The sequence below is a fragment of the Mixophyes fleayi genome, chromosome 3 (assembly GCF_038048845.1).
Source record: "Mixophyes fleayi isolate aMixFle1 chromosome 3, aMixFle1.hap1, whole genome shotgun sequence".
NCBI lineage: Eukaryota > Metazoa > Chordata > Amphibia > Anura > Limnodynastidae > Mixophyes > Mixophyes fleayi.
In genome coordinates, this window is record NC_134404.1 from 55,325,738 (window position 1) to 55,343,074 (window position 17,337).

The 17,337-nt window shown below is 36.6% G+C and overlaps 1 protein-coding gene across 1 annotated transcript in view; it reads right to left on the minus strand.

The window, feature by feature from the left end:
• Positions 1-16,091, minus strand: part of SNTG2 (syntrophin gamma 2) — a 369,337-nt gene extending 353,246 nt beyond the window's left edge. Inside the window, exon 1 of the mRNA XM_075201515.1 lies at positions 15,774-16,091. Coding sequence (XP_075057616.1) covers positions 15,774-15,842 — 69 coding nt within the window. The 5' untranslated portion in view covers positions 15,843-16,091. The remainder of the gene's footprint in view (positions 1-15,773) is intronic.
• Positions 16,092-17,337: the final 1,246 nt, after the last annotated feature.

Genomic DNA, 17,337 nt, shown 5'->3' on the forward strand with positions numbered 1-17,337 from the left:
AAGCATATGAAACATATCAAATGGAAATAGGTCAATCAAAAAAACAAATCCTAAAAAAGAAAATTCTCAAGAGACTAAAGTGAGGATTTTAGGATTGCGAGGCCTGAGTCATTAAGGAGAGCAAAGCATAGAAAAGGAGTAACTTTGCACTTAGGCAAAACCATGTTGCATTGGAGGGGGAGGTAAATTTAAAATGTGGGAATAGATTTAGTTGGGTAAGGCACATCATAGATCAGCTTTAAATATCAGTGTAAAAATAAAGCTATCAAGCATTTGTGTGCTACATGAAAAAACAGCCAGTATTTAACATGTGCAAAATAATAAACTAATTTGCACCCCTTGCATTGTAACATGGTTTGTCCCAGATAACATTTACTCCTTTTTTTTTGCTTTAATTTCCTTAATGACTCAGACCCGTGGTGTTTAATTACAATAATCGGAAACCCAATAGAAAAGCTAATGATTGCATTACTTACACAACATCAAAATTAAATTCAACAGAGGGTGATAACCGCACCAGCTCACTGCAGTCAAGTGATGCCCTTTCCATAAATAGAGATTTTCCTTGAAAAGCTTTGGAATAAACATATCAAAAAGCGGTTACTTAAAGCCGTCGACTCTCAACGGTTTGTTGTCATTTTTTAAAACATAAAGTGTCTTAATGGCAAAGCCAATCAGGGTTTGTCTTTTATAAAATTGCCTTTTTACTTCACTATTGCCTTTACATTCACTATCTTTGGACTCTGGCACATTAAGCCTGCTCCACATATCTGGAATTCTTCTTCTGCATCAATCTTCAGACTGCATGTCAGGATCTGTCTCAAAATCTAAATTGAAAATGTACCATGGGCCCTCTTGCAAAGCTCCATCAAGAAACACTTGTTGAATCTTGGCGGCGTAATTGGTAGTTATATATATATATAGTGACTATAAAAAGTAATTATTGCCTTTGGCATCTTTTACATTTTATTTTCTTACATCATGGAATCATAATGGATTTATTTGTACCAGTGATCAACACATAATAGACTGTAGAGTTAAATAATTAAAAAACAACAACTGTCAATCTTTTTCTTTACAAACACAAACTAGACATTAATTGATTACATAAGTAATCACCCCCTTGTATTAATACTTGGTAGAAGCTTTTTAGCTGCAGTTAAAGCTGTGTCTATTTGGTTAAGTGTCTTCAAGCCTTATACAACTGGACACAGCACTTATGTCCCATTTTTATTTGCAATATCGCTCAGACTCCATCAGGTTAGATGGGAACTGTTGCTGAGCAATTTCTAAATCATTCCGCAGATTCTCAGTGGTACTAAGGTCTGTATTTTATAGTTTTCATCAAGAGCTGAATTATTTCTATAATAAATTCCCAATAATGAAAACAGAAGATCAACAGTTGGGATAGCAATAAAAATGATGGATAAGATACTCAGACTACAATTGCAGTTGTAGCATGTACTGTATGTTTTGGACGTATGATAATTGCTTTCCACACAGAAAGACCTGGTGGGAAAAAATGATTTTGAGATTCTTTGCAAAAATACACCTATAATAATGTCCAGATTAACATGTAATTTTGACCTATTGAGGAAACAACTGAAATTTTGGGGAAAAAAGGCAGCACATTGACTGCCCATAGTATGAATTTTTATAAATATTTTGCACAGAAATTTAAAGGTATATTTTTCTCAGTAAAAAAGAAAAGATATGTTTGCTCTATACAGTTCATAGAATATGTGTTTTCAAGTGTCCATTACTAATGTGTCCAGTTTTAAATGATATTTTCTCAATGTAAATCCTAATTTCCTAAAAAGACATTAAAGAATCACTCTCTATTTCACTTAAAATTATTTGCATGAATTGAAATGATCACAAATGTGGTCAATATATTTGTAATAATAAAAATATTTGGTTCCACCCAGACACAGTTACAGCCTTCTCTTTTTCTCTCATTTATTTCATCACTTCAGCTTCTTCCTTTTTGGGACAATATTAAGCAGTCATGCAGGTAGTCTAATAATAATGACAGAACAATAGAAAAAAAATCTTGTGTATCTAATACATTAGTGACTCCCGAAATCTATTTAGTGGTGTGGTGCCAACTTCATGAAGGACCCAAGATCTAAAGGAGCCAATCAGTGTAAATATTCATCCCTGCTTTTGCCATGTCACCCAGCTGAGTTCCTTATGTGTGAAAATCTGAACAGAAAATTGTATTGAAGTTAGATTTCTAGAGTGCATGCGCGGGGTTTTACCATTGCACATACACACTAATAAGTGGACAGCTGAACATTATTTTGGTTTGTCTGTAGCAGAACTAGGGAATAACTGGACCGGCTCTCCCCACTATACAAGTACCAGAAAAGCTCCCCTAATTATATGCAGGGAGAGAGAAATGTTCAAAAGAGGACATCTTTTTTTAAGTTATCATTATATCCATAGTTTCTCGTCCTTTTTTCTTGCAATAAGGCACATATATCACAATCCACTGTTGTACTTTTGGTAATTTATATATCTCAGAGCTTCATGTGGGGTGTCCCTGGGCAGTGTTACTCACGACACAGCAATATTTATTATTGTATTATTAACAATAATTTATCTGGTACCACAATGTTTCACAGTGCTATACAGTGGGGAAATAGAGCATAAAACAAAAGATGTAGAGGACCAACAGCAAAATATGAAACAATCAAAAGCAAAATACAAGACATACAAGCATCAATACAAGAATAGCCAAATATTAGGCATAATACTGTATGTAAAATGTAAAAGATAAGGTATATAAGAATAAGTGTCAACCAGAACATGCAAAAGGCATGATGAAAGACAGGTGGATAAGAGGTGTGTGGACAAAATGACAAGAGGAGAGAAAGTCCTGCTTGTGAGAGATTACAATCTAATCTGAACTGTCTTGAATACTGAGTGGAATGCAAAATGGGCATCATTTAAGATCGAAAAGCTGGGCGTAAAAATAGTGTATTTCTCCATCTTGAGGTCAGTGAAGGTTGGCATCAATAGCAAGTGTGATGGTTTATGTCAGACACACGTCACAGACTCTTAATTCCCAATTGCACCCCATGTTTTTATCTATTTATTTTATGTGTAACAAATGCATTCACTCTTAAGCACCAATAAAATGTAAAAAAAACTGTCTAATACAGTAGAGATAACTTTACGTAGGAAATTTTTTTTTTTAGCTTAAAGACACGCACAAAAGCATAATGTATGTCCGAGCAACAAAGGAAGCACCAATCAGTGTCAGTGGTAAAATCACAAACAGCCAATCACAAGCTGTTCAGTAGTTCCAGAGACCACAATCAGCACCATCTGCTATTTACACCAGACACTTACCACTTTTAAATAATACGGCTTTCTCAAATGTATTTTTCCCTATTTATTTGCGTCTGTTTGCAATTGAACAAACATGACTTTGCTGTATCCACCTTACGTTAGAACACCGACTGAAATAAATATGTACAGTCACAAATGATGTCACTAAGAATGGACACAGGAAAAACGCTGCATTTAAGGCGGAAATGTCTGGCTTCACCGCCTGAATAATGTAATCCAGGTGTTGGGGCCAGCCATTGCCGCTTTAAAGCGCCATTTTTACTGTGTCCATTCTTAGTGACCTCATTTGTGACTGTACATATTTATTTCAGTCATATTTTTCATTTGGAGGCGACTGACGATGTCGGATCCAGTGCATGTGTGTTATATGGTAAGTACCTATTTTCATGTTGTCTGTGGTATGGCAATCGCTAATGTTTTGTACTTATAGACTATGTCGGCATTTAAAGTGCAGCTAAACCCTACCACACCCCTCCAGATGCAGAATGGCAGAATCACGGAAATCTTCTCATACACATATGAGTGAGTCCACTTTCTGATCATCTGCAAAGCGATTTCACGAAAAATCCGTTACGCAAACCGGTGTATGTCCCAATGTGCATCAGTCCCTAAAGCTCCTATGTCATGTACCACAGCAATGACTCCATGCTCCAAAGTTACTAATGATCACCATGAAGTCATAGATACTCATTAATAAACGGCCAAGGCACAACTCAAAATTATCTTTGAAGATGCCATGCTTCAAGTGCACCTAGAATTCCACCAAAGTTCTGATGAAAGGGTTGGGGAGAGTAAAGTGTTCACCGATATTATAGGGCAGGTGCACCAAATTCAACTTGCAGAATGAGTGTATTGAAATGAGGTAAAGGAGTGGAGAGGGGATATTGTTCCCTGATGTACTGTGAGTTGGTAGAGATCAGATCGCACCCAATACTTTTAAAGGGATGCACCTTGCACCTTCTTATTGTACTTCAATATAAAAGGGCAATTCATGTATGGGGTTCTTGGATTGATGGGCTTCACTGGTAAGTTCTTGAGGGGTGTTTCCACCCTATATCGCTTTCCTTCTGCCACAATCTCAGCTAACAGGCTCACCTCACCTTCCTTCACTATCTCTGATAGCACACTTATCTTTGCTTTAGTGATCGAACCCCTGGCTGCAAGGATACGAGCCAATGAGGTGATCTCTGGTATGTGAGTTGTCAAGACAGACCACAAAATTGCCCTATATGCGGACAATGTCCTATTGAGTATTTTCCATACCCCCACGTAACTTCCTCCCCTCCTCTCTGTCTGAGCTAGACACCTATGGGCACTTCTTGGGGTATAAAATTAATTCTGAAAAAATGGAGACTCTGGACTCTTTTATCCCCCAACTGGACAAATCCCTTCTAGCCCAAATATTTCCTCTTAAATAGCATATAGAAGCTCTAAAATGTAGGCATTTTTTTGACTAAGCGTCATCACAATCTTTTCCAAGCAAATTTTCCTCACACCATCTCCTAAATTAAATCTGATCTCCAGTCCTGGTCTCGTAATTTCTTCTCCTGGATAGGCCGCATCAAAGAGGTGATAATGAACATACTCCTGCGGTTTGTAATACCTGTTCCAGACCCTCACCATTCGGATCCCTCCCTATGTGTTTAAATGTCTCCACTATATTACCACTAAATTTATCCGGGGTACAAATGTCCGCGAGTGGGGCTGCGTGCACTGCAGAGGTCCTCTTGGGTTGGCAGCCTTGGTATCCCAAGTTTCAAATGTTATTACCTATCTGCCCATCTCACTCAATGTGTCTTATGGTGTGGTCATAAGGCCATTAGGGTATGGTTGTCTATTGAGGATGATGGTCTGGGTTTACTCACCCCTGCTACCCTCCTTTTGCTCCTGTGGACTCATTGCCCCAAGCAGGTCTTAACTCATCCAACTGTCGTACACTCCTTAGCAATTTGGGATTCTTTATCTCGGCGATATGGCTTCTCCACTCTCCCCTCTCCGATAATTCCCCTGTTCAATTCTCCAGAGTTCCCACCACTTCTGTTACCATCTGTGATTTTCCCCTGGCACAACCGAGGAGTTCGCTATTTAAATAATATCTCACACTGCACCCTCTTCCCCAACTTCACGGACATTCAAACGGCAATAAATATACCAACTAGGTACTTTTACCAGTATCTGCAGATACACAATCTCCATACGCCTGTTAAATCGCATATCTCGCCCCCTCACCTTGATTGAGGTGCTGTGCCTGCGCAGAGCATTCAAAAATGGTTTAATTTCCACTATATACTCCAAATGCACCTTCCCAACTGACTCTAATCGGCACTCCCCAAAAATAGCATTGGAACGTGACCTGAGTGACCCTTTGGAGAATGCCGACTGGACCAAAATACACGAGAATGCTGCCTCTAGCTCCATCTGCGTTAAGATGAAAGAAAATGTATATAAACTCTTGCATAGATGGTATTATGTCCCGACCTGTCTTTACAAGATGTTGCCTGACTCCTCAGACAGATGCTGATGTGGATGTTGTGGTGTGTAGCACGTTTCTGTAGATCTGGTGGGATTAACCGTAGCTAACACAGTTTTGTGTTGATATTAAGAATCTGATTTAATTCCTCATCCAAATTTGCATTCCTCTTGACCCTATATTCTTTCTCCTGCCCCCTGGGTTTCCCACTGTGACCTGACATTAAAACAAGCTGGTCTGCCACATAATATCAGCTGCCACCTGCCAAATTGTGTCGGACTGGAAGCAAACTGCACCTCCATCCCTCCCTACCAGCTGTCATTGGTCAAGCTTGGCATGTCCACTGCATGGAATTTATGAACATTATTAATAATTCTTCTAAATCCTTCCATAAAGTTTGGGACCCATGGTTGTCCTTCTCTCAATACCACTCGCCTCTTCATTAACTTACCTAGTGCTATTGTCCTCTAATTATACCTAACCTTCCCCCTCTCCTTCCCTTCCCCCTGGTGTCCTAGCCATACCACCTTCTCTCCTCCCCTATTCTCTCCCTTTCTCCTCTCTCTCTTTTCTGCTCTCTTCTCTCCTCCTCTTTTATCTTTCATCTCTTTTCTTTTCTGGTTTTCTCTCCTCTCCTGCCTTACTCTACAAATCCATAAAACCCTCTGGTCACTTTAATTGGTTTAAAAGTGTTCAACTATACTGCAGTTTTTGATGTTCATGTTGATTATACTAATTTTCCAGTCATTTATTTGTTACCTTTGTTTTACCTTGTTTCATGGTTACTGACCTTCAATAAAAACATCTTTAAAAAAAAAGTGCAATTCTAGATAAACTTTATACAATGTAAATTAAAGCTTTAAAGACCGAAAAGTGCCACATATAATAAAACATCGCTGATGTCCCTGGCTCTCATGATAAATTTAAGTAAAAAATAAGGCAAAACCAAGCAGTATTGTGGCAGAAAAATGGAGATGTTGGGCCCGAGTAATTAAGGAGAGCAAAGTAAAAAAAAAAGAGTAAGTTTGCTCCTGGACAAAACGATGTTACAATGCAAGGGGTGCAAATGAGTTTATTATTTTGTACATAAGCTAAATACTGGCTATCTTTTCATGTAGCACACAAACACTCGATAGCTTTATTTTTACACAGAAATTTGAAGTTGATCTACGACATGGCTTACCCTAACTATAAATCCGTCCCCACATTTTAAATTTACCTCCCCCTCCAATACAACATGGTTTTGCCCAGGTGCAATGTTACTCCTTTTTTATGCTCTACTCTCTTTAATGACTCTGGGTCCGCTGTATTTATTAAAATAGCTTTTCTGCACACTGAGGTGCACTTATAGTTTGCGGAGGTGATTCCCGAGAGCGCAGAGTAGGCGTGTACTCCAAAGTGCACTGGGCGGACCATTGTTGTGCAGCAGTCCTAAACCAAGGAATTTTGCTCTGTGCATCTCATATATTTCAGAAATTAGGTCTATACTCTGCTTAACTAGAGGCAACCAGGTCAAGTCAGTATGTTTATGCATTGCAGATATTAATTGCATATACATCAGTAGTCCTCTAGCAAGGCAGAAAAATGTTCAACGGTTTAGACTCTTCTATGCATGACAAGTACTTACAAATTCCACTGTGCTAATCTGCAGTGTTTAAAGAATGATATGATTCTTGGAAAGCAGCCTTGATTGTAAATTTGAGTGACAAGTAAAAACATGCCAGTGATGTTTGATACATTTTAAACACTTTATCTTATTTAAATTATTTAACACTACAATTCAGAGCGGTGAATTAAGAATCTCTTTTTTTTTTCTAATAAATACCAATGTAAACATGATGATGGTCTAGGGAGAACGATTTAATGAAGAGAAAGCCTTCATTATTTTTTTTTATTGACACGTTTTGTCTGCTGTCACTTCTAATTAATGATGTTTCCGCTCAGTCTCCATCTGCCAAAGGGGGATTTCATTCAAGCAGCATTCTGTTTAACAAGTTTAGAAACAATGTTGCCTTTTACCCTGATGTTAATGTGTTGCTGTGATGTGAATATGACACACTCAATATTAGTGCATTATGATAAAAAATTAAATGTAATTCGCTCTTGTCATACGAAAAAAAAAAAGATGAATTTAGAAACATGAGGATGATTTGAATATGATCCAACAAATTTTAGCTTCTACACTAATAATTGTTGGAATTGTAGGAATTATTTACTATAAACACCAGAGTAAAACAGTAACAACACAATTTATTATCCCCCTCTACTAAACCCAGTGTTAAGAAATTAGACTGACAAATTCCACTAAGATGAGTTAATGATGATTGGGCAACTATTTTAAGATGTATTTAATTTATTTATTTAGTGAATGGGTCTGGTTAAGAATTCACCTCTCTAGTCTTTAAATGTATGAGTACACAATGTTTAAGTTGCAAGCATTTGTTATACTGATGAAGAAAGGTGTAAGATTAGATTACAGAAAGGTAATATTAATTGTCCATAGTGTAAGCTCTCACAACCTGTGTATGAGTATACAACAAAAAACAGTATACCTGGTACTTTCTTCTTACAGAACCAAGCTCAAGCCAAGAATTTAACAAACTCATCGAAGTGAAGTTCTTGCATGCTGTAGTATACAGAATAAATAATATATGTGTATGCTTATGGCGAGATTCCGGGTATTGACATAGTTCAACAGTAGAGTCTCAACCACAGTGACCGGATTCAGACAAAATTTCAATGTCCATACTAGTATTTTCCGACAGTTGACTTCCAGAATTTCACATTTAATCAGAATAGGATAATATTTAGTAGCTTGAAGGGAGCTTATAAGGTATTATAGAATGTTCATCTCTACCTCCTTGATCCACAGGTCTGTGGTCTGTCTTTTATCATGGACCAGTGTAGTAGCAAATTCAAGTGTTCATACTAATGTTATCCCACATTCCAAAAACATACTAGTAGGTTAATTGGCTACTATCAAAAAATTGTGTGTGTGTGTGTGTGCGTGTGTGTATATATTAGGGAATTTAGACTGTAAGCTCCAATGGGGGCAGGGACTGATGTGAGAGAGTTCTCTGTACAGCGCTACGGAATTAGTGGCGCTATATAAATAGCTGATGATGATGATGATGTATCTGCTGAACTCCACACAAATAGACTCAGCTTACACCCATCTGGAGATCCGTTCCTTGTTGACTACAGGTGTATGTTGACCCCCCTCTCTGCTCTACTACACAGGACTCTGCGGATATGTACGTTCCTGCACGGGAACGCCCTCACTGTACATTGTACGTTAATCCACCCATTTCCCATCCCGGTCACTCCCCTAAAACGTAGGCTGGCTTACGCCTTTTTAAAAAATAAAAAACAGCCGGTTCTGCGCATGCGCAGAACAATTTTGCTGAGGATACGCTTACAACAGACAGATACATGACTTAATGACTCAGGCCCCATATGTATATGTAAGCGAAGCTGTATAAGCAGAAACTCAACATGGTGTAAAAGATCTGTGATCAGGGAAACACAGCAGTTTCTCTCTGCTCTAAAGCTAGCAGCGGTGACAGGTGATTATGTAATTGGGCATCTTCCTTCATATTTTTAAAAACTGATACGCCCTTTGTTAAGGATGGCCCAATCTACAAAACTATAAATCTAAAAAAAAGAGTGGAGAGGGTTCCTATATATATATATATATATATATATATATATATATATATATATAGGCATATGCTCGGGAATGTGCAACTTATGCTGTGTGCATGGCACAATCTATGGTCACTGCACTGTGAATATTGAGATTCTAGAGATCATTAATCTGCTCATTGTATGACACACTCTGTAGTACACACTCTCAGACGTTTGACAGACCATGAGCGCTGCTTGTTGCGTTCTTGATTAGTCAAATATTTTGGACATTGTCAGTGCGTCAGCAACATTCAAGCTGCACTGACAGCATCTCAATGACTAAAGCAAGTAACTTCATTAACTGAATTAATAAAATAAAGACAGGTGATGTAGGCAATATCTAGAACTATGTTTTACAGTGATTCTTATTAACTAAAAAATGTCATATCACACCAAGTTCTATATTAGTGACCAAGATACTATTAGTAATAAGGACATTGATTATTCGCATTTATTTTGCTGAGTGTAAAGCATTTTCTTATGCAAAGTTTCTTGGCAGAGTCATAGACGGACATAAGCACACATACAAACTAAAACATACAAATTTACATTTACTTACTTTTCTGATCCACCTTAGTCACTAGGGGGAGTCCCTATAATCAATTACATGACTCATGAAGAAGCAAGGGACATACTGTTGTTCCAGGATAGTGGACTTCCCACCCTTTCTTTATCTACTCACTATATTTCAAGGTCTGCACCACTTACAATTAATTTTGTAATAAAAATACTTATACTCATCCTATCCCTATTTACATATAGTATACACTTACACACACAGCTCAACAAAGTTATGATACTTTGTGGTTTATACCTTGGAGAAGCAGTTACATGTAATGCTATTAACCCATGCTTTCATAGAAATACTAAAGACCACTCCTGAAATGTCAATTAAATATAATTATTCCCCTATCAAGTACTATTCTTGGTCAAATTTAATGTAAGAAGGTAATGAGAATGTTCTATTAATTTTACATAATCTATAGCTGCATGTGCCCTAAGAATTATATATTTATAGGAAATGGGAGATAATTTTTTAATTTAAATAACTCCATAAGCAATAATTAAGGCCATGTATTCTTATTAATTGCATAAAAGTTAATTAAAGAAGGTAAAGAAAGACCTAATATAAGCTGCTAAAGGAGATAAATCATTTAGAGAAAGTATAACTTGTTTCCTTATCTTACTGCATTGGAGTTGAAACAAGTACTCGGTTTAATATTCACCGTAGATTTCTGAGAATATGTGATGACAATAGTTATTTCTCACTTTTAAAGATAAATCTAATAATTTATGTCTGTCTGAAAATTTATTTAACACTGTGAATACTTGATTCACTTTTTGACCCATGACTTGCACAATCAGTATATTGGATGTTTTCATTTCACACATCAATGAACTAAACGTGAGTGGCCAAACAAGTTGCCCTTTGATCTTGGCCACTTTCCTATAGATGTAATTGCGATTTAATATTGAAGTAGGCAAAGGAGACATGGGGCTAGATTTACTAATCTGCGGGTTTGAAAAAGTGGGGATGTTGCCTATAGCAACCAATTAGATTCTAGCTATCATTTTGTAGAAGGTAATAGAAAAATGAAAGCTAGAATCTGATTGGTTGCTATAGGCAACATCCCCACTTTTTCAGACTCGCAGCTTAGTAAATCTAGCCCATAGACTTGTCTTTACTCAAGTGTATCATAGTTTCCATACTAAATGCAGACCCATGATTTCTTGTCAGAGAGAGCTCTTGAGCGAATGCAGGCTAATTTATAAACTTTTACAATGGTGGGTGTGTTTACAACATGATGTCATCACAGAGGTCACATGAGCAGTTTACAATGAATCAGCATACACTTCACGGATCTTCTTTCTCTACATGTACAGCAGCCATTTTGAGGTCAAATAGTACCTAATCTTGACATAGTAGTTTATAAGCAATTTCTCAATAAACCATATGTATATTGACAATAATATATAATAGTATTGCAAATCAGGTTGCACACAGTGCATGGTATTATTATTATTATTAGTAGTATTATTATTATTATAAACAACTTCAACAGTAATATGCACGTAATCACACAGAGACATATGTCTGTCTTATTCTGCTCTTCATAAACGAGCACAATTTAATGTCATTTAAAAAGTTTTGCTGTAACGAGCAGACTCATAGATGAGTATTTCTGGCACTGCAAATACAATAATATAATATAATATAGCATTTATTATAATTGATCTTTGTAGTAATTACAAATAAAAATAAGCTTCAAAATGATTGTTCCCATACTGTAATGTAATATATCAAATTTTTAAAGTAAATCTCTATAAAATAAATTACTTTATCTCCTGTACATCAATGAAGAGACATGTTCTACCCTAGAGTCATTTAACATACAAGGGACAGATAAGAACACGGGAAGGGCAGGGGATTATTAATATAAGATGTGGGGGTAGTGGGATTGTAACTATAAGGTAATAGTTAGTCATTGAAGGAGACTAATGAAATGACTTTTATGGAACCTATAAACCAACCAAGTACATCCCTTACTGCAGAAAGAAAAAACACTTCAATGTAATTTTGCAAGACTTGAACAGTAAGTCACTATACGCTGTACAATTCAGAAAGTACAGCACACCTGGAAGTTACAGCAATCATTTCTATAGCTATAGTTACATCTCTATGCATGTAAGAAATACTGGAACTGGAGCTAGTTGTCAATGGGTAAAACCATGTTGCATTAGAGGGGGAGGTAACTTTAAAATGTGAGGACAGATTTATAGTTGGGATAGGGCATGTCCTAGATCAACTTTACATTTCAGTGTAAAAATAAAGCTAATACGTGTTTGTGTGCTACATGAAAAACAGCCAGTATTTAAATTATGCCTAAAATAATAAACTAATTTGCACCCCTTGCATTATAACATGGTTTCTCCTGGAGAACAGTTACTGCTTTTTTTGCCTAACTTTCCTTAATGACTCAGGCCCATCATGTTCTTAGTTCAGAAGAGCACTGCATTTTAGCCAACTTTATATGCGTTTGCATCTCTGTTTGTTTATGGGTGCAAGAATTTTGTCTTATGTGCATATCTACAATGTACATTTGTTAATTATTCTATTACTGGCTAGTAAAAATACAGCCTGCCCTCTTAATAGCTGCAGACATCTAATGCTCTAATTGCAAAATAAAATATAAAAACTTTCTATCTGTATTTCTTTGCCCCCTTTCCATCAGATAAAAACAACATGTACTTGTAAAGTGTATTATTTAATAACATCGATGTGTGTATTAAATTATTACCTAATATGTATATCCAAGGTATATGGTTTCTGACTTAATGACAACTCCAGATAAACAGTATATAATAAGCTAATTTGCAGCTTGAAAAAGCTATGCAACATTTTGGACCTAAAGAGAAATTCAGGACCAAGGACAGGAACTTGACAGTATGGATTTTATCACTAAAATATGAATATGCTGAGCATACACATACACATACTTAAACATTGTAAAAGACCTGCTTTTGAAAAGGCAAAAAGTTAAACTGTCCTGAAAAGTGTGTGAGTTCAAATGCTTGTGCAGTAGTAACCTTTAAATATTATTCATAAACTCTACTAGCGCACTCACATTTTAGATTGGAATGTTCACCATTTGTTGTTAACACGATGCTGATTGCAAAGCTATTAGCACCTACTGGCCAGCACAATCCATGCACTGCACAGCTAAATGCTATGTGAGTTGTCAGAGTTACCTCCACCTTGCATAGGTGCCATCATGGTCAGCGGCAGGCTGGGCTGGGGGGCAGGGGGCATCTGTCCCCCGGGCCGATCCCATCGTGGGCTACCTTGGGCTTTCTTTTGAAAATGTTCCTAATAGGCTGCTGAGTCAACTCTTGCACCCAGCTAAAATTTGCCAGCCCTCCTCTGATCATGGTTGTATAACTGATTATAAAAGTGCACAGCTATCCCACAATAAGGTAACAATTGACAGTCCTGGCTTTTATGCTCTAGGTTGTGTGTTTAAAACGACCTTGGTGTGCGATTAGGTGACTGCCCTACATCCATGAACTACAAGAAAAGGTAGAAAAAAATAAGCAAGGCTTTGATGATATAATAAACTAAAAGTAATTCAGAACCATGCAACATCACCCTGAAATAGTGCAGCACGAAGACAGGTGCATCCAGCCAATTATAAATGAAGCCTCAAGCAATGGCAAATTTGGGAAAAAAGAATTACTATGACATAAAGCAGGAACTTTACAAGGAATAACAAAGAATATATATGTCTGGGTGATGTAAAATGACAATGTTTCTTACTTCAGATATTACTCTCGTGCAAAAATCCTTGTTTTATCTGCACATTTTGTCAAAGATGTTCAAAGCTATGACAGAAACCCTCAATCATTATACATTATGGAACTTTATAAACGTGTTATGATGTTTTGCTTATATTGTTAGTATACTTCTTTTCTATTATGTGACATGTTAAATTACACTGAGTCTGTGGGCTCCAGCTAAGGTGCAGGATCAGGAAGATATTACATCTGTACAAAATACATTATTTATAGGAACTGATATCGTTGTTTATGATATATAGGCTAAATGGAAGATAATATGAAAACAGAATCACGAGACAGCAGGTAGAGGAATCTTGTTGTTAGATATTTACCAACTAAGATTTTTGCTAAACCACTGAACAGTCCTCTTAGTTGGCACTTTGTTGTCTCCTCTGACTACAAAGTCTCAAAATAATTTGTTTTTAGTTTCAAGAAACATTCTGAGCTTTGTATCAGTTGAATCCTTTTTTTTTTTTTTTACAGATGGTTTTATTATATTTTGTACAATATTGTAATTTTATATTTTGTAACTCATCCTCTAACTCCAAGAACACTTTGTTTTATTGTAATCAATTTTTTCGATAAAGAAAATTACTTGGAATGATCCTGTTAATGCTTTTAATGTCATTTGGAGCACTATGCCCAAAGAAATGTGACAGTACACGTTTTACTTTACACTGCTCTTAAAAATTTCCATTTGGTCTAATCATTTTGCAGTGCTCCTCTCAGTGACTATAGTGGAAGACACTCTGTGATAATCTATGTGTGTATTATATGATCCCCAAGCAGCAGCAATTCCTTACTTTTTTAACCTTCTGATTTTTGTAACTTTCTAGATAATGGGTTTCAGATAATTGATCCTATGCCTGTATATTTCACTACTGCATACACTATTTAACAATATCACATATGTACTAAAAATAATGAAACATTCTAAAATGACTTTGCGTTAGAATGTATTCCTGATCTCATGGCTCCAACTACAGCAACATAAAATAATTGTAATAAGAAAAAGTTCACATAAGGTAAAATAATGATTTTCAACTATGTCATTGACTGATTATAAACTGTTCAGCATCATATATATGTTTAAGGACAACACCCATTTCTGTAAACAAATTAAAAGTAAATCTTTATAAAAAACAAAGTGGTCAGTGTTTAATTATAAAACTATAATTGTGGAGATCTTCGTTGACACAACAAAAATGATAAAATAATGGATTAGTATTTTTGCATATTACATTTAATACAAATATTATTTATATTTATAAATAATGTTAAAGTGTTAATCGTATATATAGAAATGAAGACCCCAGTGACAAACAGAGTTAGGTTATAAAGTATTATAAATGTGAGTAAGAATACTTTAGAGGAGTACAAGTCCATGTACTAATACACTAATATTTTGTTTACTCCTATCTATAACACACATATGGTTTTGTACTGTAGACGGGAACAGGCTAAGAGATGTGTTTTATATCTATACACATAATCTAACACTTTCCAGAAAAGCATCCACTCTTAAAGCATGTTCACTGCATAGACACAGATTCCAGAAAGAGAAGTGGATGAAATCATAATTCTAGTGACTGCAGAGATGATTCCTAATGCCTTGTAATCCTCAGAGTACAACTCACGCAGCAGGTCTGTACAATTCTCCAGAAAGTCTGCATGAAATTACAATTTAATCAATGTGTACTTTTATCTAGGTTCAAGACTTTGAGAGGTTTTGAGGACAATGCTACTGGTGCTTGGAATTAGAAAGATGCATTAGATTTACAGATAAAGCCTGTTACACCAACAATGGGTTCAGAGTCATTTTTTAACATTGACATGGAAAAAGTGTTCATAAAAATAATGCAAGATGTTAGTGATGATGAAACACACAATATGGAATGATTAGAGCAATAGGTAGAGTACTTGCCCAAGTTGGTACAAAAAGGCTGACAGGGCGCTCTAGTTGGGGTGGAAGCTGCTTCCCCGCAGCATTCATTTCCCATGCAGATGAATTCCTGTATGAAGCGATCTTGTATCAGTCATTTATTCCAAATGCCAAGTGCTCCCAGGCAACTGGGAAGAGTATGCAAGTTATCAGAATAGAAGCACCTTTTTGTCTAAACAAACTAATCCATCACAGGACAGGAGAGTGTGTGGAACAGCAGCTGGTAGCTGTATCAGCAGCAGGGACTATAAACCGTTATCACATCCAGAGAGTTCCCTACTGCTATCCTCCCTCCCCTCCCTCCTGGTACAGCTCAGCCTCTTTCTCTCACTCTGCTGCTGCTGCTGCTTGCTGTCATTTAGTAACATGTTTCTCCACCTGCTGGCTTACATGCACTTTATTCCACTCTTAATCACTTACTCCAGTGTGATTTCTCAATTCTAAGTCTCATTTCCTGACATACCCTGCAGTACGCCCGTCAAATGTAAAGCTCTGGCGGCAGACACACGGTTAAAGCTATTCAATATTCTAAACGTTCTACTTTTCATTGAGACTGAATGCTTGAGTGAAAAAGAACAGGATTTTTATTACTGATGGCTGCTAGGAATCAGTTTAATATTAAATTACTGAAATGTGCACTGTGAAAGCCTTGTGATTTATAGAATAAAATACAGGGTATAGAGAACAGTGATTGTTATTTTTACTGTCAGAGGAGTTCATCAGTGCTTTTCTTCCTCCCATAACTGCATACTTTGGATGAGAGATTGGGCAGGGGTATTGTGATGGAAAAAATGCTTAAGTACATTCAAGCGTTTGACAAAGGTTGGAAAAAGAACACTTATTACAAAGAAGGTGGACTCTATAGGTAGGAAATGATCACCCTTTTCCATAGTGAAGGCACAAAAGTAACTGATATATAGCATTTAGTGTCTGTAGACTATTCTGAACCTGGCTATAGGTGACAGAAAACTTTCTGGGGGTAAATGTATCAAGCTGAAAGTTTTCCGGCGGGTTTGAAGAACCAATCAGATTCTAGTTATCATTTATTTAGTACATTCTACAAAATAACAGCTAGAATCCGATAGGTTGCTATAGGCAACATCTCCACTTTTCAAACCAGCCAGAAAACTCTCAGCTGGATACATTTACCCCTATGGGTGAATTTACAACAGATGGATAGTGTGCCACAATGCACATCTCACGGATTGCCCAATTGTAATTCTTTGCCTCATACCCACTGTTATCGTGTATACATTTGATTAATGGATGGTCTGAGATCTGCCCCTACATAAACTAAACACGAGTGACCGGGGAACTGCTTATATCATGTATAAACGCATGAGTAAAATAAAGCACATAAGGAAGCTAAAAAGTAAAAAACAAAAAAACAAAAAGCTGCAGGACACATGCAAGCCAAAAAATATGTCATCTTAAGGAGAAAACCACTTCTAATCTGGCTCAGGCACAAAAATGTAAGCAAGCCACAACAAGTGAGAAGACAGCTTACAAATAAAATTCAGGCAGAAATAAATGCTTGATAGGCATA